Here is a 23,563-nt window from a genome sequence, read left to right as displayed (position 1 = left end):
AAGAACCTAACAGAAGCAGAAGAGATTAAGAAGAGGTGGCAAGAATACACAGAAGAAATATACAAAAAAGATCTTCACAACCCAGATAATCACGATGACGTGATCACTCATCTATAGCCAGACATCCTGGAATGTGAAGTCAAGTGGACCTTAGGCAGCAATACTACAAACAAAGTTAGCTGAGGTAATGGAATTTCAGCTGAGTTGTTTAAAATTCTAAAAAATGATAATATTAAATTTCTGCACACAGTATGTCAGCAAATTTGAAAAATTCAGCAGTAGCCAGCGGACTAGAAAAGGTCAGTTTTCATTCCAATTCCAAAGAATTGAAGTGCCAAAGATTGTTCAAACTACTTTACAACTGTGTTTATTCACAGGCTAGCCAGCAGTTTATGCTCAAAATCCTTCAAGCTAGGCTTCAGCAGTACATGAACTGAGAACTTCCAGATGTATGAGCTGGGTTTAGAAAAAGCAGAGGAACCAGAGACCAAATTGCCAATGTTCTCTGAATCACAGAGAAAGCAAGGGAATTCCTGAAAAACATCTACTCCTGCTTCATTGACTACACCAAAGCCTTTGAGTGTATGAATCACAACAAACTGTGGAAAATTCTTAAATAGATGGGAATACCAGACCACCTTACCCGTCTCCTGTGAAACCTGTATGTGGGTCAAGAAACAACAATTAGAACTGGACATGTAACATCAGACTGGTTCAAACTTGGGAAAGGAATCCATCAAGGCGGTATATTGTCACCCTGCTCGTTTAACTTCTGTGCAGTATACATCACGCAAAATGCCAGGCTGGATGAATCTCAAGCTGGAATCAAGATTGCTGGGAAAAAATCAACAACCTCAGATATGCAGATTATACCACTCTAATGGCAGAAAGTGGCCAAAGTATTGCAGTTTCAGCTTTAGCATCAGTCCTTCCAATGAACACCCAGGATTGATCTCCTTTAGAATAGACTGGTTGGATCTCCTTGCAGTACAAGGGACTCTCAAGAGTCTTCTCCAACACCACAGTTCAAAAGCATCAATTCTTCGGCAATCAGCTTTCTTCACAGTCCAACTCTCACATCCATACACGACCACAGGAAAAACCATAGCCTTGACTAGACAGATCTTTATTGGCAAAGTAATGTCTCTGCTTTTTAATATACTATCAAGGTTGGTCATAACTTTCCTTCCAAGGAGTAAGCGTCTTTTAATTTCATGGCTGCAGTCAGCATCTGCAGTGATTTTGGAGCCCAAAAAAATGAAGTCTGACACTGTTTCCACTGTTTTTCCATCTATTTCCCATGAAGTGATGGGACCAGATGCCATGATCTTTGTTTTCTGAATGTTGAGCTTCAAGCCAACCTTTTCACTCTCCTCTTTCACTTTCATCAAGAGGCTTTTGAGTTCCTCTTCACTTTCTGCCATAAGGGTGGTGTCATCTGCATATCTGAGGTTATTGATATTTCTCCCAGCAATCTTGATTCCAGCTTGTGCTTCTTCCAGCCCAGCGTTCCTCATGATGTACTCTGCATATAAGTTAAATAAGCAAGGTGACAATATACAGCCTTGACGTACTCCTTTTCCTATTTGGAACCAGTCTGTTGTTCCATGTACAGTTCTGCTCTGATGCTGGGAAAGGTTGGGGGCGGGAGGAGAAGGGGATGACCGAGAATGAGATAGCTGGATGGCATCACTGACTCTGTGGACATGAGTTTGAGTGAACTCCGGGAGTTGGTGATGGACAGGGAGGCCTGGTGTGCTGTGATTCATGGGGTCGCGGAGGGTCGAACACGACTGAGCGACTGAACTGAACTGAACTGAATGGCAGAAAATGAAGAGGTACTAAAGAGCCTCTTGATTAGAGTGAAAGCAGAAAATGAAAAAACTTGCTTGAAAGTCAACATTAAAAAAACTAAGATAGTGGCATTTGGTCCCATCACATCATGGCAAATAGAAGGGGGAAAAAGTAGAAGCAGTGACATTTTTTCCCCTTGGACTCCAACATTACTTCAGACGGTGATTGCAGCCATGAAATCCAAAGACGCTTGCTTCTTGGGAGGAAAACTATGATAAACCTAGACAACATACTAAAAGGCAGAGTCATCACTTTGCCAACAAAGATCCATATAGTCAAAGCTATAGTTTTTCCAGTAGTCATGTATGGATGTGAGAGTTGGGCCATAAAGAAGGCTGAGCACTGAAGAGTTGATGCTTTCAAATTGTGGTCCTGGAGAAGACTCTGGAGAGTCTCTTGGACAGCAAGGAGATCAAACCAGTCAATCCTAAAGGAAATTAACCCTGAATATTCCTTGGAAGGACTGATACTGGAGGTGAAGCTCCAATACTGTGGCCACCTGACTCGAAGATGCAACTCATTGGAAAAGACCTTTTTGCTTGGAAAGATTGAAGGCAAAAGGAGAAGGGAGCAGCAGAGGATGAGATGGTTGGATAGCATCACCAATTCAGTAGATATGAATTTGAGAAAACTCTGGGAGATAGCGGAGAAGGCAGTGGCAACCCACTCCAATACTCTTGCCTGGAAAATCCTATGGATTGAGGAGCCTGGTAGGCTGCAGTCCATGAGGTCATGAAGAGTCGGATATGACTTAGTGACTTCACTTTCACTTTTTACTTTCATGCATTGGAGAAGGAAATGGCAACCCACTCCAGTGTTCTTGCCTGGAGAATCCCAGGGATGGGGGAGCCTGGTGGGCTACCATCTATGGGGCCTCACAGAGTCGGACCTGACTGAATTGACAGCAGCAGCCGCAGCTGGGAGATAGTGGAGGACAGAGGAGGCTGGTCTGCTGCAGTCAGACTTAGTGACTGAAAAACAGCAACCTGTCCTATAACATATAGAAACACAACACATGTTCATTATTTTTTCCATAAAATCACTATGTTCTTGTTTCTTTTTGTTTTCTTTTTGGTTTGGGTCCTTAAGAGTTAAATAAAATATGTAGGCTGAAGATCTGTCATTTATCTTACTGATATGGCATCAACATGCTTATAATCTTTATCATTTAATGGAAACTGTTCTCACTTTCCTTCCTTCACCTATTTACACCCATCACAATATCACCTTCTTCAGAAAGGCTCACCTGCCGCCCATCTTGTCTCACCCCTTCAACATCCCTAAGAGGTTTGCTGTGCACCTTTAGCACCCCATTCCCATCTCTCCCCAACACTCACTTTCCATGAGCTTCTTCCACTCATCAGCATCTCAGGAAAAAGTAGGAGCTCTGTGTTATTCACCTTTGTATCCCTAAGGCAATACTTGACACAGATAAGAACTCAACAGAGGCCAAAGATTGTTCAAACTACCATACATCTGTGCTTATTTCACAGGCTAGCCAGGTTATGCTCAAAATCCTTCAGGCTAGGCTTCAACAGAATGTGAACCATGAACTTCCAGATGTTCAAGCTGGATTTAGAAAAGGCAGAGGAACCAGAGATCAAATTGCCACTATCTGCTGGATCATTGAAAAAGTGAGAGAGTTCCAGAAAAACATCTACTTCTGCTTTATTGACTATGCCAAAGCCTTTGACTGTGTTGGTCACAGCAGACTGTGGAGGATTCTTCAAGAGATGGGAATACCAGACCACCTGACCTGCACCTGAGAAATCTGTATGCAGATCAAGAAGCAACAGTTAGAACTGCACAAATTGGGTTCCAGGAGTGGTTCCAAATTGGTAAAGGAGTACGTCAAAGCTGTATATTGTCCCCTGCTTATTTAACTTATATGCAGAGTACATCATGCAAAATACTGGACTGGATGAAGCACAAGCTGGAATCAAGATTGCCAGGAGAAATATCAATAACCTCAGATATGCAGATGACACCACCCCTTATGGCAGAAAGCAAAGAAGAACTAAAGAGCCTCTTGATGACAGTGAAAGAGGAGAGTGAAAAAGTTGGCTTAAAACTCAACATTCAGAAAATTAAAATCATGGCATCTGGTCCCATCACTTCATGGCAAATAGATGGGGAAACAGTGGAAGCAGTGACAGACTTTATTTTGGGGGGGCTCCAAAATCACTGCAGGTGGTGATTTCAGTCATGAAATTAAAAGATGCTTGCTCCTTGGAAGGAAAATTATGACCAACCTAGACAGCACATTAAAAAGCAGAGACATTACTTTGCCAACAAAGGTCCGTCTAGTCCAAGCTACAGTTTTTCCAGTTGTCATGTATGGATGTGAGAGTTGGACCATAAAGAAAGCTGAGCACCAAAGAATTTATGCTTTTGAAATGTGTGTTAGAGAAGACTTGAGAGTCCCTTGGACAGCAAGGAGATCCAACCAGTCCATCCTAAAGGAAATCAGTCCTGAATATTCACTGGAAGGACTGAGGCTGAAGCTGAAACTCCAATACTTTGGCCATCTGATATGAAGAACTCACTTGTTGGAAAAGACCCTGATGCTGGGAAAGATTGAAGGCAGAAGGAGGAGGGGACGACAGAGGATGAGATGATTGGATGGCATCACTGACTCGATGGACATGAGTTTGAGTAAACTCTGGGAGTTGGTGATGGACGGGGAGGCTTGGAATGCTGCAGTCCATGGGGTCGCAAATAGTCGGACATGACTGAGTGACTGAACTGAACAGTATCTTAAGATAAACTGCCTTTGAATGGGAGCTTTCTTTCCAGTACTTTGAAGTCTACAAGACGTATCTAGAAAATTTACTACTGTGGAAAATGAAGACTGCTTAAATCGAATGGGAGGCAGGGGAGGGCCTATGGTTTTCTTTTTGATTAATTGCTCTAACACTGTCCTTCAGGCAGCTGAGGGAGTTTCATATTTTCTTTAGACATCATTAGGCGCTGAAGTTCTTGCAGGACAACTTTGATGCTATACAAATTCTGCCATTTTGCTAACACTGATATGGCTCTTGGGTCAACCACTCCATTAGAACTATTAACTCCATTCATATTAATTTTTGTTACAAAGGGGGGTGATTCTGGGTATTTAGGTACACATTCTATTTTAAGGTTGTATATTCAGTTTTCATAAATTGTTCTTGGAGGCCCAATTATCATCCCTGTCCATCTTGTGTCACGTCCTTGTCATCTTATAGACCCCAGCTAACTGTGCCATCTCCTACTCCTTTCTGGCCTTCTTCGAGTTCTTCCAGCAGTCAGAAATTGCAAGGGACTTTTACTCATGCAAAAAACTGCTGTAAGTTGTCGTACCTCAAGCTTGCCACTTACGAAACTGTCTGTATTGACAAGCACAACCAGAAGGAAGAGGCACATGGTTCGTTACCGGTGAAGTGACGACTAAACCAGAGCTAGGTGACGGAACCTACAAGCAGCACAAGACGCTCACACAGTGAGACACACGGGAACGAGACCAGGTTCTCATCTGCCAGCTCCAGCTCTTTCTGGGGAACAGTCTTGAGAGCAATGGAAGACCGTAACCTCCACCACCACGTGGTGAAATGTTCATAAGAGGACTGTGTGCATGAGGCTGCTCCAACATATGCGGATTTAAAATGTAACGGGCTTCCTCTGCTAGCACTCCGGTTTTGGTTAACTGTCAGAGTAGCCTGTGGGATGCTGCATCAGAGGAAAGACCTGGCTGCCAAGGGCTACTCTCTGAGGCCCTGCAATTCTGGCCAAGGCAGAATAACACGAGCATCCTGAGGATTCTGGTGGGTTTTTCACAGTTCCACCCTCTAAGATCTATGCAGAAATCACACAACGAAGCCCTTAACCAGCGGAGCATCCTCTCAGTCACCCCTCAGGATCCTGTTTCTTTCTTTCATTCTTCCTCAGGGGCTTCTCTGAAGTCAGGGCCAAACGGACATCCCCAAGGCTCCTCCCCCGCTTAGACACCCAGCATCCAATAAAGAACTTCCATCAATTTGGGGGTGCCTCCTTGTCCTCTAGGGGACCCCTCGATGTCATCTAAAGAGCCACCAGCCCCCGACTCCTCCGGAGTAGCTCTGGTCTCATCCTTTGCCTGCTCCGGTCGTTTTGCAGCGCCACACGCCTGGGCCCTTCCTCTCAACAGGGCCCTCACGCTGCCCTCCATTTGCTTTTGTTTGTTTTTTCTGACCTTTGGCAAAGTTCCTCAATAATGTAGTAAATGTGATATTTCAATATTCCCCCACTGAGGCCCACATCATAATTTAGAATTTCAGCATGAATCACCTCTTCTGTTTGAGGTGCTGTTTCTATGACAATTTCCTTCACAAAAACAGGAATTGCTTTTTATTTTGGCAGAAAAAAAGTATAGCAAAGTCAAGAGGAACAGTGTATCGTTGAGGTTATGGTGTCAAAACCTGGTGCTGGCCTTGGTGGAATACAGTGTCGAGCCAGTAATGCAGGCAGGTATCTACTTGCGGTTCACAAAATGTGTATGCCCATCTGTGTTGTAAATGATAACCCAGTAACCACTGCATTTTGTGTACAACATATGGCACTGCTCATGGGGAAGTGCTCTAACTGATAAATATGAAAGAAAAAAGGGTCATTCACAGTAAATACTCACCATCTGCTCCCAAACAGGATGGCAAGCAGCATCATGATGGAAATTTAGGTTCTGTTCCCACCCAGCCATAAATTGTTAAACAGAACAGATGATATATGATTTTACAAGTCACTTAGTAAACACCCATTCCTGAGGCAAAGTGTTCGTTTCTATTGGGAGTTCTCTGCCAAGGGCAAGAAACTGAAGCACAGTCAAAATAGAATTATCCATGTGTTTTCATCTTCAATGTCAGAGGCCACACTGGTTGAATCACTCCAGATATCCTCAGTTGGATTGCTCATGCCATGAATAATATGCTAGGCTGCGTTTCAAAGTAAACGATGGTCAGCTTGACGTGGTAATGAAGAAGGAAATAGCATCATAGTGTAGTCACAAGAAAGGAGATTGTAAGCAGTATGTAGAATGTGATAGATCAGTCCATCTGTGTATGAGAGAGAGAGACTGTGGGTAAAGAAAGAAGACTTAGCACTTTCCTGCTTAAGAATCTGTCTGCCGATGCAGGGGACACAGGTTTGATTCCCGGTCCAGGAAGATCCCACATGCCACGGAGCAACTAAGCCTGTGTGCCACAACTGCTGAAGCCCACTCGCCTTGAGCCCGAGCTCCGCAACAAGAGAAGCTGCTGAAATGAGAAGCCTGTGCACTGCAGCTAGAGGGTAGCTCCCACTCACCGCAACTAAAGAAAGCCCATGTGCAGCAGCAAAGACCCACTGGGGCCGAAAAGAATAAATAAACAATTTAAAAAAAAAAGAAAGGAAAAAGACTTAAAGATCATACCCTGAAATATGGATGTTCATTCTCTGAGATGAAAACAAATGAGTTTTCATCTTCATGCCTCTCTGGAATTTTAGAATGTTCTGCAGTGAAATGTATTTCTTATAAAATAAGGTAAAATATGCTGAATTTTAATGAATCATATCAGAAGCAAGGAACTTAAATTCATCAAAGTGTTAGGTTCCGAAAACTGAAAGAGGTGCTTGTGTGGGGACCAAGGAAGTTTGAGATAGTTGATGCTAACTCTGAGGAGCCAGATATAGCAGATAATTAAGACAGACAGACAAGAAAAGATTATGCTAATTGTGAAATCCAATAAATGAGGAAGTAGCAAAATCAAAATAAAAATGAGTATAAGAAAGATGAATAAGGACAATCAGATTCCTTTCTTTAGAAACATGTTTTACTTGAAACTAGAGTGATTATTAAATTAGATAATCAACCTCATTTACCAGCCTTCACTTTAAATTACTGTGGGCTTCCTCTGCAAATCAAACCCATTCTCCAAAATGGAAGAATTACTGCTTTTAAGAATATGCCATTATGTTGTGAAAAAGTAAAAGTTTTAGTTGTTCAGTCATGTCTGACTCTTTGCGACCCCATGAACTGTAACCCGCCAGGCTCCTCTGTCCATAGAATTCTCCAGGCAAGAATACTGGAGTGGGTTGCCATTCCCTTCTCCAAGGGATCTTCCCGATTCCAGGACCGAACTCAGGTCTCCTGCATTGCAGGTGGACTCTTTGCTACATGAACCACCAGGAAAGCAGTCCTAAAGTGATTCCAAATGGAAAGTTCCCAAAGAAGTTTTGAGTAATGTCAGCAAACTTTGAAAGCAATATTTAATCATCATTATGTGTGTTCTCAATTTGTTTTTACACTCATATTCTATAAACCATGAAAACAAGTAGAAAGACAGAAGCTTGTAGTGAGTGACCACACTTCTCTTTTTCAAGCCTGCCTTGCTCTGCTCTCAGAAATGCTCCCAGGCTTCAGTCTTTGTGACAGACTGGGGTCTTCTGCTACTCCAAACCTCTGCTGATTCCTCCCATTGGTTTCCTATGATGTGAACCATAACCAGCATTCACCAGACAGTGACCTTTGCTTCCCTAATATTCTATCAGTGCTGTCAACTTGAAGGGACCCTGCTGTTGCACTGGAGCTGAGATAATAGCAGCAGGAACCAGGTATACACACCTCAGTCCTCCTCACAGGGCCTAGAACAGTAGCATGCGTGCAGTAGCATCTCAGTATTGCTTTTGGTTGAATGAATGAAAACAACTTTTCATCCCCATTACACAACTAACTCTTCAGTGGTTTTGCAACACACAATTCTAAAATAGAGATTTTTCCCCTGAGACTGTATCACAGCATGAAATGAGAAAACAGTATGAGAGTTCCAGTACAGGCCCAGGAACGGAGCATTCATTTCTCTGCACTTGAATCCTCCATCTCCAGTTCCTGATTACTTTGACTTTGAAGGTACTTCTATGTTTGCTTTCTAAAAGCAGGATCATCTCATGTATATATATTAATATAAACCTATAGGTTTCCTTCAGATGCCTCTGTGTCTTTAGGAAGCAGATATGTGTAAAGTGTGTGCTCTAGCTAAATATAATTTATTGCTATGTACCTTCAGTTTCTGTTGTATCTTAGGAAATTTGTATCCCCAGTGGTAGGTTGGTCAGAAAATGCTGACACAATGGAGAACCACTCTGGGAATCTGCAAATTTGAGGTTGACTTGCCTGTATCCAAAATAACATGCCTGGCATGAATCATGGTGTTTCAAAGATAGCAAGATTGGCAGCCAGTCATCTAGTCAGTCTGTTTATAGCAAAGGTGAGGAAGGCGAGACCCCAAAAGCTTAAGTGACTTTTGAAGAGCATTTTGCTAATCGTTGAAAAAGTCAGAATTTAACCTAGATATCCTACTCTCTAATCATCACACCGAGAGATCACACAATGAGAGATGAACAGGTGTTACTTTTTTTAAAATCAGCACGTTTGAGATTAGGTTATTTCTGAGCAAACCATCAATAGCCTCATCCAGTTTATAAATTCCTTGAGAGTAGGAACTTTATCTTATACATTTTTTATCACTCATATATTAAATATATTATGGAGCACTTAGTATCTCTCAAACAAGTATTTTTTGATTGACTAATTGATGAACTGAGTACCGAATCAATATGTAATTAGAAAATAATTAATTGTACAACAAATAATACAGTTAGAAAAACAGACACTGTTTTGAAAAAGAAAGTTACCCAACTTGGCAGTTTTTTTGGAGAGCTAATATGAATAATTAAATACGTATATTTTAGAACCTTAGGTCTGCTATTTAATAGCTTTGTGACTGTGGGAAAATTAATTTTTTATATATCTCTTCCTTCACCTTATAATGGGAATAACAAGTACCTCATATGGTTGTTTTAAAGATTAAATGTGGTTGTCTGCATAAGTACTTAAAGTGCCTTCAGATGGCGAATAGCCATCAAATACTGATTATGATCAGCTAAAATACGAGCACAGTAATACCTAAACCTTAAAGTTTTTAGAATATAAGTCTGGATATAACTGAATGAAAAAAAACTGTCTAGCTGGGGAATATTTTTTTTAAATCCCTCTTCTTATTTGTTCTCTGAAGAAATCAATGGAAAATGTGTCTTTATCTGCAGACAATCTGGTGCCATAGAAATAGCAACCTGCTCCAGGAATATTGTTATGTAAGGAAAAAACACCATGGGCTATCCTTGATTAAGTAGTTGATCGATGGTAATGAAAATATATTTTTTTCCAAATGGAATCTAAACTTAGCTTGTGGGGAGGAATTTTAAATTTTTTTTAAACTCTTAAAATGTCTTGAAAATATGGAACACTTCTATACTTTTTTGCATAAATTTGTGCTCCATGTAAAACTATGTAACTTTTAAATATTTGCATCAACTGTCCCAGCACTTAGAAGAAAAATAGATAATACTCAAAGAAAAGTTGTCAAAGAGAAAGTAGTAGCCATAATCTATTTTAAAATTACTTTTAAGTACAGTTGCAGTTTCAGAAAGATGGAATTTGTCTAACAAGCTTGTAGACTTATCCATACATGACTCAAAAGATTAGCACCACAATTATGATAACAGTGTCTGTAAAATTATATCCTAACTTTCAAGGCTTTCACTGTTTCAGATAAGTTCAATCACATGTCAAATGACTTACTTTTCCCTGGATATCAGAATAAAACACTTTTAGGTCCCAGTTGTTTACGGGGAGTCTAAATGAGGACCTAATTGCCCAAGTTTAACATGAAGACTTTCATGAAAATAAAATGGTGCTAAACTCTTCCAAACTCAATAACTATGTTGTGATTATTTATGTCACCCCTATATTTCTCTTTTCAATTAATGTAGATGGACCTTATGGACTTCGAGTTAATTCTGATAGAGGACTAAAAGTAGGGGAAGTGTTCACTGTGGATATTGGAGAAGCCATCTTGTTTGATTGTTCTGCTGACTCTTATCCTCCCAACACCTACTCCTGGATCCAGAGGACAAACAATGCCACATATGTCATTAAGCATGGGCCTCTCTTGGAAGTTGCATCCGAGAAAATAGCCCAGAAGACAACTGATTATGTGTGCTGTGCTTACAACAACATAACTGGAAGGCGAGATGAAACTCACTTCACCATCATCATCACTTCTGTAGGTAAGTGGAACGTAAAAAAACAGGGATCCTGATGAAACCCAAATGCATGTTAGCCTTGTTCTGCTCCTATTTTATACTGTGTGGAAGAGAATATCATTGTGTGTACCATATATTCTGGGAAACTCTTTTTTGAGTTAACTAAGCCATGGTTTCTAACAGTCAAAGAAAAAAAAACCCAAAGAATAGTGGAGAGAGAAATCATTTGCTAGCTCTGAGGGGCTATAAAAAAAAAGAAAATTCAGTACAATCTCTCTAAATGTGCATTCTTGCTTTCCTGATTTTACAAACAGGAATAAAAGAGAAGCAGATTACTCATCTATAAAAGTTTATATATACTGTTGCATTAAGTCAGACAAACACACTGCCATGAATTAGAAATGCGGTTTCCCTACCATCTGGCTTCCTTCTCACCGTCCTTCATGGGCTTCCCTTCTTTCACCATTTGAAACCCGAAATCTGTGGGGTTTAGCAACAGAGGTCTCAACACCTTGGAAACTACAGAGTTTTGTAAACTTGTGAAATTTGGCATTTTCGAGAAGTCATATAATTTTTAGAAAAGTCATAAATCCGAAGAGTTAAGAATCATTTGCCTAAAATACTTATGTCCACCAAATTCCCAGCTTTCTGAGCCTTCTCTTCTCTCTACAGTATGATTTTATTTACTCCCATAGTTTCATGTGACACTGGTACATCCCAAATTTGTAAGGCTCTAAAACTGTATACACAATTACCTTCTAAATGTCTCCACTTTGACAGGCCAGAGTCAGCATACAGGTCCAATATATCAAAAGTGAAACATCTTCTTTACCCTCAATTGCTGTTCTTTCTGTCTCCCTATTTAAATGAATGGTCCTATTAGCCACCACGGAGAAGGCAATGGCAAGCCACTCCAGTACTCTTGCCTAGAAAATCACATGGACAGAGGAGCCTGGTGGGCTGCAGTCCATGGGGTCGCTACTAGTCGGACACGACTGAGCGACTTCACTTTCACTTTTCACTTTCACGCACTGGAGAAGGAAATGGCAACCCACTCCAGTGTTCTTGCCTGGAGAATCCCAGGGACAGCGGAGCCTGGTGGGCTGCCGTCTATGGGGTCACACAGAGTCGGACACGACTGAAGCGACTTAGCAGCAGCAGCAGCAGTAGCTACCAACCTTAGCCAGAAAGCTAAATGCCATCCCAGACACTTTTCTCTTGCTTATTGCCCGGCCCAACATCCAATCAAGTTTGTCCATTTTCCTTTCTTCCTATCTCTCAAGTCCATTCTCCTCTCTCTTTCCTCCTTCTTTCTTTCCTTCTTCTCCTTTTCCTTCCCCTTCTCCTCTTCCTCCTAAATATCTTCTCTATTTGTGCCTTCTCTTTCTTTGTCTTTATAGCCCTGGTGCCTAGGATAGGACCCATTACATAGAAAGTCAATGCATATTTTTTTTAATAAGTAAAACAAGAATATAATCCTTAGAATTTTCAGTACTTGACCCATAGGCCATGTGCATCAGAATCACATGGGGATATCTAATAATATATTTTCATTAAGATACCTTAGACCTTTCGGATCAGGACCTGGCAGCTCGTATATGGGATCTGAATATTCAGCAAGCACAAGCGAAACACCCACTTGTTTATGGTGACTTTTTTCTCCCTAGCCTATTAAATTTATTTAAAAACTCATAACAAGCCATTAAGAGTTATAAGACTATTAAATATACAAATTGATAAATATACGGTAGGTGGGATCTTCCCAAGACTCCTTAAAATCGAGGGTATTCATATTTGCAAAAATCATCTGCATACACTGGAACTTACATACAAACATGGTAAGGTTTTATTTTTACTCATATGAAGAAAGTGCCACACTATCTAGAAGAGTGCAATGCAGTGGAACTTTTGCTTTGAAGGAAATGTTTGATGTCTGCTCTATCCAATATAGTACTTCCTAGTACTCTTGCCTGGAAAATCCCATGGACAGAGAAGCCTGGTAGGCTGCAGTCCATGGGGTCGCTAAGAGTTGGACACAACTGAGCAACTTCACTTTTACTTTTCACTTTCATGCATTGGAACAGGAAATGGCAACCCACTCCAGTGTTCTTGCCTGGAGCATCCCAGGGACAGGGGAGCCTGGTGGGCTTCTATCTATGGGGTCGCACAGAGTCAGACACAACTGAAGCAATGCAGCAGTAGCAGCAGCAGCCTCATTTGGATTTTTTTCTTTTTTTCCTATATCTTTTTTAAATTATGAAAGCAATTTACAGTAGACTTGGAAAACACACAAAAAAGTTACATATAGTTTCTCTATATATTGCAATTATTTTAAAGTAGATAAATTAAGAGTTTCAGGTGGAGTTTCAATATCAAACTCTCAAAAATTAATGGAATGAATAGACAGAAAAGTAGAAGGATATAGTAGACCTGAAAAGCACCATGAACCAATTCAACATAATTAAGATTTATACAATTTTTACACAACAGTAGTATGCGAATCTTATTCAAGTTCCCATAGCTCATTTGGCTTTTGAGCACTTAAAATAAGGTTTTGCCACTGAGGAACTAAAGCTTTTATTTTGTCCCTATTAATATTATTTTAAGTATTTCTAGTGGCTAACATATATCTAGTGACTATCATATTGGACAATGCAGTGCTAGAGTTTTTACCTGAATTATGCTTCATTTGGGCAGTAGTTAATAACATATTTTCCTTATACGTCTCAAAAACATATATGTGTTTGTGTTAGTCTCTCCATCATGTCTGACTCTTTGCGACCCCATGAACTGTAGCCTGCCAGTCTCCTCTATCCATGGAATTCTCCAGGCAAGAATACTGGAGTGGGTTGCCATTCCCTTCGCCAGGGGATCTTCTTGACCCAGGGATCGAACCCAGGTCTCTTGCACTGCAGACAGATTCCTTACCGTCTGAGCCACCAGGGTGTTTCAGTTCAGTTCAGTTCAGTCGCTCAGTCATGTCCAACTCTTTGCGACCCCATGAATCACAGCACGCCAGGCCTCCCTGTCCATCACCAGCTCCCGGAATTCACTCAAACTCATCTCCATCGAGTTGGTGATGCCATCCATCCATCTCATTCTCTGTCGTCCCCATCTCCTCCCGCCCCCAATCCCTCCCAGCATCAGAGTCTTTTCCAGTGAGTCAACTCGTTGCATGAGATGGCCAAAGTATTGGAGTTTCAGCTTTAGCATCAGTCCTTCCAATGAACAACCAGGATTGATCTCCTCTAGAATGGACTGGTTGGATCTCAGGCAATCAATCTTTCGTTATTTGACACCTGGTGGGCTGCAGTCCGTGGGGTCGCTAAGGGTCAGACACGACTGAGCACCTTCACTTTCACTTTTCACTTTCATGCATTGGAGAAGGAAATGGCAACCCACTCCAGTGTTCTTGCCTGGAGAATCCCAAGGACGGGGGAACCTGGTGGGCTTCCGTCTATGGGGTCACACAGAGTCGGACATGACTGAAGTGACTTAGCAGCAGCAGCAGCAGCAGCAGCATGGGCCAAATACTAGGGTAAATGCCATCTGAAAAAAATAATTCCTGCTAACAAGATGCTCAAACCTGATATGGGTAGGTGGCAGGCATGTAAGTAAACAGCTAGCATACATTACTTTCTATTTTACCAAGTTTTTAATACATTTAGCCAACTTTTTACCTCAGTGGTTAGCTGAAGCATAATTTTAAAAACAGCAGAATTAAGTATGTAATTTTGTGGCAATCTGGATGTTGTCTTAGACTTGTTCCTCATGTTCTTTGCAAGTGAAACATGTCTATGATATGTAGGTGTGTACTGCACTGAAACCTTCCTTACTACCTAAACTTTTTCCATCAATATTCAGCCAAGCTATCATCATAATATCAGATGTCCCCAATATTTGATTCAGATCTTTTTACCAAAGGCCAAAGACAGCTACAGTCTTAATATCAAATAATTACCTTTTGCAAAATCTAAAAAACCTGTTTGACCTGTAGAAAGACCAGACATTTGTTATTATTGTAAATAAGAAGAACAGGTGCTTATTTTTCAGAGTGATTCAGTGTTATCAACACTCATGACCTCTTTGTGGTTTGTAGAGCTGTTTTCCAGTCCCCAAATGTCCACAGAACTTAAACAGTAGCAAATGGCAAAGAAAATGAATAGTATTAATGTGTTTTAAGTATTTGATTTTTAGAAACTTTTCCAAATCAATGAATCTCTACAATGAAAATTAAAGGTACAAACAAACCAGGTGGCCCATTGGTAAAGAGTCCAAATCCACCTGCTAAACAGGAGTTGCAGTTTTGATCTCAGGCTCAGGAATATCCCTGGAGAAGGAAATGGCAGCCCACTCTAGTATTCTTGCCTGAGAAATCCCATGGACAGAGGAGCCTGGCAGGCTACAGTCCATGGGGCCGCAAGAGTCGGACACGACTTAGGGAATAAACAACAGCAACCTACAGTGGGAAAAATTGGACATCATTTGGAACTGTCAGTTGAACACTTACTGAAGAGCTACCTATATTAATATCTGTGGAAAATGCAAAATAATTTAGAGTGATAAGATGTCTGCCTTTGAGATATTTTTAAAACCAAGTTACGTTTGGCATAACCAGAGTCTAGCTGTAAGAAACAGAACATCTTTGTGATGACGCAAAGAATGTGGCCAATCAAAAAATCTCAGCAATAAGACATGAGAGGCAAAGGAAGAAGGAGTCAAAGATGACTATGTAGTCATAAATTTGGAGAGAAAACAACAAGCACAAGAAATAATCAAAGGTTTTATGAGGGACTTTCAGTTCAGGAGACAAAGACTAGAGAATGTGGCTATTAGCTCTATGTTTTCCTGCCCACTTACGACTAAACCAGATGATACCTCCCCCCTCTTTGGACTGTGATTCACATCTAAGTTATCAGTGGACCTCTCTGTATCTTAGTAGAGATATCCCAAAGAAAACAGGGGAAATAGGCAAAGTCACACAGCTAGTCAGTGATAAAGTAATATCTGAATTCAAAGCCCTTTTTTTTAACCACTGAGTAAACTGTCTCCCTTGACGTTGACTGAGAATATCAATGTCTAAAAAACATGTCACATATATACAGGATATGTCATATATGTACAAGATAATATGTATTTTCCTATCACCTTAACTAACTTTATGCTATAAACAAATAGATACTCTGGTTTATCCAGACATGTATACTTTCATGTTAGTGAGAAATAATGAAATATTTGTAACTAAAAGTAATACCTAGTATGTAACTTTCAAGAAAAGAATAGCAATTAAAGTAATAACTTTGCATTCATATTTTGGAAGAGCAATGATTTTATTACCATAATTAAAGACTTTCTTGAATGCATGTATCCCTACTTTAAAACTTAACTGGGTCTAAATCACTATTGTGACATGCAATATACATAAAATAAAAATGTTTATAATCAGAATTCAAATGTTCACATTTCGTGACAACATTCCAATGTACAAGTTATTAGAGTTCTCAAGGGTCACATGGCCATAGTTTGAGATTTAGCCATAGTAGAAATATTTTTGTATGTGATCCTGCGAAATCTCTAGTTTTTTAGTATCTATTTCTAATTGCACAACTTTTCATAAAGAAGAGAATGGGAAATGACCCTACTCCTAGGCAGGAAAATGAATTTACTGATTTCTATTAACCGCCTAGAAATTTCTCTGGTTAATATTTCCAGGAGATGTATTTCACTTTAGATCATGGAGGATAACAACTGAGATGAACTACAGTCCTTAGATCCAGACCCTGAAGCCTTAGGTGACATCCCATGAGCATCTATCACAGAACAACTATGTCTGTCAGGTGGGGCTATGGTAGGGTGTAGAAATAGTATGCCCCCAGTAGGCCATCTTCATTGCCATAGGAACATGAATCACTGGCCATAATCAGCTTATAGACTGGATGGGAGTGATCTCAGGACTCCATTCTGATCTAGAAATAGACACACTGACTGGTGGCATATGGCTGTCTTGTTTTAGGTGCAGTCTCTCAAACAGCAGGGCTGCGATACCATGGATACCACACCTCTTGCCTATATTTGCACTTAATATGTTATTTCATTTTATTTGTTTGCCTAAGGAGGGGACAAATAGCATTTGCACTAGGGCTTTGGTAAATGAGTCAACTGTGTTTAAATAAGCGGGGGGGAATGGCATGCTATGTGCTAAAGAGTACAAAATTCTCTGAAAGAAGGAAGAGGGGAGTGGCTACAAGTGTCCAGAACCACACTTGGGATCCCTGTACGTTCTCTGTGGCAGTAAGCTCAGAATTCATTCCCCTGTTGTCTTAGTTTCAATCTGGATTCTAGAAATCCATCTCTCTACAGCACACTTGCCTGGGAGCTGACACTACAGCAACTGTGCCACTTGATTTCATCCTGGACACATCTGGTATTTCTTATTTTGTAAATTTCAAATACTGAACCTGGTAAGTTTTGTGTCGTCTGGTGGAGAGAAGCAGTGTTTTGTTTTGTTTTTAATTGGAGGATAATTGCTTTACAATGCTGTGTTGGTTTCTGCCATCAGTTCAGTTCAGTCGATCAGTTGTGTCTGACTCTTTGTGACCCCATGGACTGCAGCACGCCAGGCTTCCCTATCCATCACCAACTCCTGGAGCTTGCTCAAACTCATGTCCATTGAGTCGGTGATGCCATCCAACCATCTCATCCTCTGTCGTCCCTTTCTCCTCCTGCTCTCAATCTTTCCCAGCATCAGGGTCTTTTCAGATGAGTCAGTTCTTCGCATCAGGTGGCCAAAGTATTGGAGCTTCAGCTTCAGCATCAGTCCTTCCAATGAACGTTCGGGACTGATTTCCTTTACAATGGACTGGATTTCCTTTAGGATTGTATGGTTTCTGCCATACAACAACACAAATCACTCACAAGGGTATATATATATACACCCCCCTCCCTCTTGGGCCTGCCAACCACCCCACCCCCACCCCAGCCTTTTAGGTCAGCACAGAGCGCTGGGCTGGGCTCCCTGTTTTATGCAGCAGCTTCCCACTAGCTGTGCATTTTACACATGGTAGTGTATAGATAGATGGATCACAGAGCACCTCTCTCAATCCGTCCCACCCTCTCCTTCCCCTGCTGTGCCCACAAGGCCATTCTCTATGTCTGTATCTATTCCTGCCCTGCAAATAGGCCCATCAGTACCGTTTTTCCAGATGCCATGTATGAGAAGCAGTGTTGAGAGAATCAGGATGCTCTAGAAGAGAAGGGCGCCTAAACAGAGAAGATCGTTAGTTCTGAGAAAAGGATTGTCTCTCTTCTTCAGTCTCCAGGGAGAGGATACTTGGCCTTAGCCATGGCCAAGGTTTTGAGCTGACAGGTGCTAGTCACCTCAGGATACTTTCTGATGGAGGGCTCACAGAGGCTAGAGGGAAATCAGGAAGGAGCCTGAAGAAATAAGGAAGTAATGCTAAAGAGAATGAGTTGGGTCCTCTCTAGGATAGAATGTAAAAATTTGGTTATTCCAGGAAACACAAAGTAAAAGGGACAAAAATTTAAAAACGAAGGAGCAGGGAGGAGATGTGTCTTATCTCGTGTAAGACATCCAGTCCTTGTTTGCTAAACCTACTACAAGGCATCAGAATCATAGGAGGGCCTGAAAGAGTCCGTGTATGCCAGAGTGTAACTGCAGCATTATGAGAAACACTCTGAAATAATAATTATTAGCATGTTTTCAAGCTTAAGGGGAAAAACAGCTGAGACTACATTAAAATAATTTTCATTGTTAAATGTAAGGAGACATTTGACCCAAATAAATTAGCATTGACTTTATTTCTAGGGACTAGGGGATATTGAATTTTAGTGAAGGCAGTCCGCCTATCAAGAAGTGAGAGAGTTGGAGTACATCAAACCTGGTGTTAGAAAAGGTTAGAGTAAAAGTGAATATATTGAGCCTACCTGCCAACTGTTAAAACCATTAAAAGTTTTGCAATCAGGGAAAAAATGTATTTCTCCAGTCTCCTTTCTAGGACTTACTATGGTATTTTCGTTTCTCTGAAACTGTTTCTTTATCTGTACCTATAAATGACACTTTCAATTTCTTTATGATTTTCGTTATTACTGATATGACATACCTATACCAAATAAATGGGAAACAAATGTACACTTGGTTTTATACACATATAATGCACATAAATTTAATTGTCTATATCTGAAAATTGGCTAACTTTGACTTCAGTAATTGGATCTAAAATGAACAAATAAGAGAATTCACTTGCTAAAAGTGGTGCCCAAGTAATATGTTGTATCTTAAATCATGCCACTTTATTACTTAGCATTTCTTACCAATTTTTTCTGCTATGTTACTTTGCTTTTGTCTCACTGCTGGTGTCTCAGACCATTCTGTTTGCCTCTGTCTTATTGACAGCCACACCAGAGTATGGGTCCTTCTGAATTTGTACTTTAGAAGTAAAATTGAATAGCTTTGTTGAGCTTCTAAAATCGTACCTCTGAAATGGTAGAGAATGTGAAAATCAGACATATAAAGAATATCATTTGGAGGTACTGGATCTGAAGAAGAGACTTCTCAGGGGCGAAGTGAGAGCTTCATCAAACAGTCGATGTGGCATCATGCAGGGTCTGATTTATTTGTTGTAGTTCCAGTTGGTAGAACCAAGTAGATTTGGGCCTAATAATTTAAAGGGTTTCTATTTCTCATATAATGGTCAGGCAAGAGTGGTAGAAAGAGCAGAGAATTGTACTCAGCACTACTGCATTAAATTTGAGTACTATATTGGAATTTTAGCTTGAACATCTTTAATATGAAAGTTATTATTACTGCATTGTTTTGACTTGCATTTCCCTAATAATTAGTGATGTTGAGCATCTTTTCATGTGACTGTTGGCCATTTGTATGTCTTCTTTGAAAAAATATCTATTTATGTCTTTTGTCCATATTTTGATTGCTTTTTTTTTTTGGTTTTTGTTAATGAGCTGTATGGACTGTCTATATATTTTGGAATTAAGTCTTTGTTGGTTGCACCATCTGCAAATATTTTTCCCCAGTTCTTAAGTTGCTTCTTTGTTCTGTTTAAGGTTTCCTTTGCTGAGTGTGCGAAAACTTACAAGCTTTATTGGGTCTCACTGTGTTCTTTTGCTTTTATTTCTTTTGCCATGGCAGACTAACTAGGAAAATATTGCTATGATTTATGTCACAGAATATTTTGCCTAAAAGTATTAATTCTGGTTAGATTATTTTTTCATCTCTAAAATCTAAGAGACAAAAAGTGTATAACAAACAAATAAAGAGGAAAAGAGGAATAAAATAAACTCCTAATAAAACCAAATTAAGACAAAAAAGGAGAGAGCAAAAATGTAGGATATGTAGAAAAAAATCAGATTATAGTTAGAAACCAAAATATATTAATAATTGCATTATATATTAATGGACTGAATATTCCAACTAAAAGACAAGAATTGTAAACCTACGTATTAAAATACTGTTTAACCCTTATAAGAGATATACATTATATAAAGGATGCTGAAAGTAAATGAGTGAGCAAAAAAGCCATGCAAATGGTCCAAAGAAAGCTGGTGTGGCCACACTAATACCAAAGAAATTAGATAAGAATTAGATATATATCTTAAGACAAGAAATATTATTTTAGGTTAAAAATGAACATTTCAAAAAAATGAAGTGGTCTGTTCAGCAGGAAGATACAAAAATTCTGAATTTATATGCATCTACTAGAATAGCGTCCAAGTACATCTAATAAATAGCAAAAATTGACAAGAGAAATAGAAAAATCCACAGAGTGGGAGATTTTAGCATATTCCTCTCAGTGATTAATAGAATAAGCAGTCAAAAACCTAACAATAATAAAGAAAAACAACTTAACCTAAATGAAATAATATGAATATTGCAAACAACAACTACAAAATTCAGGGGGTATTATTCAATTAATTAGATTGTTGCCGTGTATGAGAGTGATGGAAAAATTGTTGATTGTTACACTTAAGTGATGAAGATGATAATACAGAGAAAATTTTAAAGTGCATTGTTTCCATAGCCATTGCATTATATATAGCCAAAAAATATTTGAGTTCTTCCAGTATTCAAAAACTATTATTCAGTTTAGCAAAGCAGTTACTCAAATTACTGTTAAATGAAGTTCCAACAAATGTCACCATTGTTTCAGTTTCATCTTAATAAATGTCAACCAACATTCATGGTGAAGTTGCACTTGTTTATCTTTGACGTAAACTGTTTCTTTGTTGAATTGGATAATAACCAAGCATTTATTTGAAATCTAACTGTACAAAAAAGATCTTCATGACCAAGATAGTCACGATAACGTGATCACTGACGTAGAGCCAGACATCTTGGAATGTGAAGTCAAGTGGGCCTTAGAAAGCATCACTGCGAACAAAGCTAGTGGAGGTGATGGAATTCCAGTTGAGCTATTTCAAATCTTGAAAGATGATGCTGTGAAAGTGCTGCACTCAATAGGCCAGTAAATTTGGAAAACTCCGCAGTGGCCACAGGACTGGAAAAGGTCAGTCTTCATTCCATCCCAAAGAAAGGCAATGCCAAAGAATGCTCAAACTACCGCACAATTGCACTCATCTCACACGCTAGTAAAGTCATGCTCAAAATTCTCCAAGCCAGGCTTCAGCAATATGTGAACCGTGAACTCCCAGATGTTCAAGCTGCTGCTGCTGCTGCTGCTGCTAAGTCACTTCAGTCGTGTCCGACTCTGTGTGACCCCACAGACAGCAGTCCACCAGGCCCCCCGTCCCGGGATTCTCCAGGCAAGAACACTGGAGTGGGTTGCCATTTCCTTCTCCAATGTGAAAGTGAAGTCGCTCAGTCATGTCTGACTTGTAGCGACTCCATGGACTGCAGCCCATCAGGCTCCTCCGTCCATGGGATTTTCTAGGCAAGAGTACTGGAGTGGCTTGCCATTGCCTTCTCCAAGATGTTCAAGCAGGTTTTAGAAAAGGCAGAGGCACCAGAGATCAAATTGCCAACATCCGCTGGATCATGGAGAAAGCAAGAGAGTTCCAGAAAAACATCTATTTCTGCTTCATTGACTATGCCAAAGCCTTTGACTGTGTGGATCACAATAAACTGTGGAACATTCTGAAAGAGATGGGAATACCAGACCACCTGACCTGCCTCTTGAGAAACCTGTATGCAGGTCAGGAAGAAACAGTTAGAACTGGACATGGAACAACAGACTGGTTCCAAATAGGAAAAGGAGTACGTCAAGGCTGTATATTGTCACCTTGCTTATTTAACTTATATGTAGAGTACATCATGAGGAACGGTGGGCTGGAAGAAGCACAAGCTGGAATCAAGATTGCCAGGAGAAATATCAATAACCTCAGATATGCAGATGACACCACCCTTATGGCAGAAAGTGAAGAGGAACTAAAAAGTCTCTTAATGAAAATGAAAGAGGAGAGTGAAAAGGTTGGCTTGAAGCTCAACATTCAGAAAACAAAGATCATGGCATCTGGTCCCATCACTTCATGGGAAATAGATGGAAAAACAGTGGAAACAGTGTCAGACTTTATTTTTGGGGGCTGCAAAATCACTGCGGATGCTGATTGCAGCCATGAAATTAAAAGATGCTTACTCCTTGGAAGGAAAGTTGTGACCAACCTTGATAGTATATTAAAAAGCAGAGACATTACTTTGAAAACAAAGGTCCGTCTAGTGAAGGCTATGGTTTTTCCCGTGGTCATGTATGGATGTGAGAGTTGGACTGTGAAGAAAGCTGATCACCGAAGAATTGATGCTTTTGAACTGTGGTGTTGGAGAAGACTCTTGAGAGTCCCTTGGACTGCAAGGAGATCCAACCAGTCCATTCTAAAGGAGATCAATCCTGGGTGTTCATTGGAAGGACTGATGCTAAAGCTGAAACTGCAATACTTTGGCCACCTCATGCGGAGAGTTGATTCACTGGAAAAGACTCTGATGCTGGGAAAGGTTGGGGGTGGGAGGAGAAGGGGACGACAGAGAATGAGATGGCTGGATGGCATCACCGACTCTGTGGACATGAGTTTGAGTGAACTCCGGGAGTTGGTGATGGATAGGGAGGCCTGGCATGCTGTGATTCATGGGGTCGCGCAGAGTCGGACACAACTGAGCGACTGAACTGAACTGAATTGTTTCAAAATATGGTTGAAAATACACGAGTTTAGCAAAAATCAACAAAAACAAGCCATGAGAATCAGCAGATATCTGGAATTAGCAATAAAGAGCATTGCACACTTTGTTATTAATCTAAATTAGGCTACACATCTGTCACATTGGTGAACTTTATAACTTTCGTATGTATATATGTGCATGATACTCAGTCGTTAGCATACCACTGCACTGTTGTTGTTCAGTCGCTCGGTCATGTCTCTTTGCAACCCCATGGGCTGCAGCGCTCCAGGCTTCCCTGTTCTTCACCATCTCCCAGAGTTTGCTCAAACTTACATCCATTGAGTCGGTGATGCCATCCAACAATCTCGTCCTCTGTCATCCTCTTCTCCTCCTGCCTTCAATCTTTCCCAGCATCAGGGTTTTTTTCAGATGAGTCAGCTCTTCACATCAGGTGGCCAAAGTATCGGAGCTTCAGCT

The 23,563-nt window shown here is 40.4% G+C and overlaps 1 protein-coding gene and 1 pseudogene across 1 annotated transcript in view; one reads left to right on the top strand and one right to left on the bottom strand.

Annotated features, from left to right (window-relative positions):
* Positions 1 to 23,563, top strand: part of HEPACAM2 (HEPACAM family member 2) — a 46,300-nt gene that overhangs the window by 13,987 nt on the left and 8,750 nt on the right. The window contains exon 3 of the mRNA XM_055420434.2: positions 10,672 to 10,968. Within this exon, the coding sequence (XP_055276409.2) occupies positions 10,672 to 10,968 (297 nt within the window). The remainder of the gene's footprint in view (positions 1 to 10,671; positions 10,969 to 23,563) is intronic.
* LOC148778289 (ubiquitin-conjugating enzyme E2 variant 1 pseudogene) lies at positions 4,756 to 6,037 on the bottom strand (annotated as a pseudogene).

The sequence above is a fragment of the Moschus berezovskii genome, chromosome 3, assembly GCF_049115385.1.
Source record: "Moschus berezovskii isolate FMDL1 chromosome 3, NW_MosBer_1.0, whole genome shotgun sequence".
Classification (NCBI taxonomy): Eukaryota; Metazoa; Chordata; class Mammalia; order Artiodactyla; family Moschidae; genus Moschus; species Moschus berezovskii.
The sequence above is the reverse complement of the archived record's forward strand: the minus strand, read 5'-3'. Positions and strand labels throughout refer to the sequence as shown.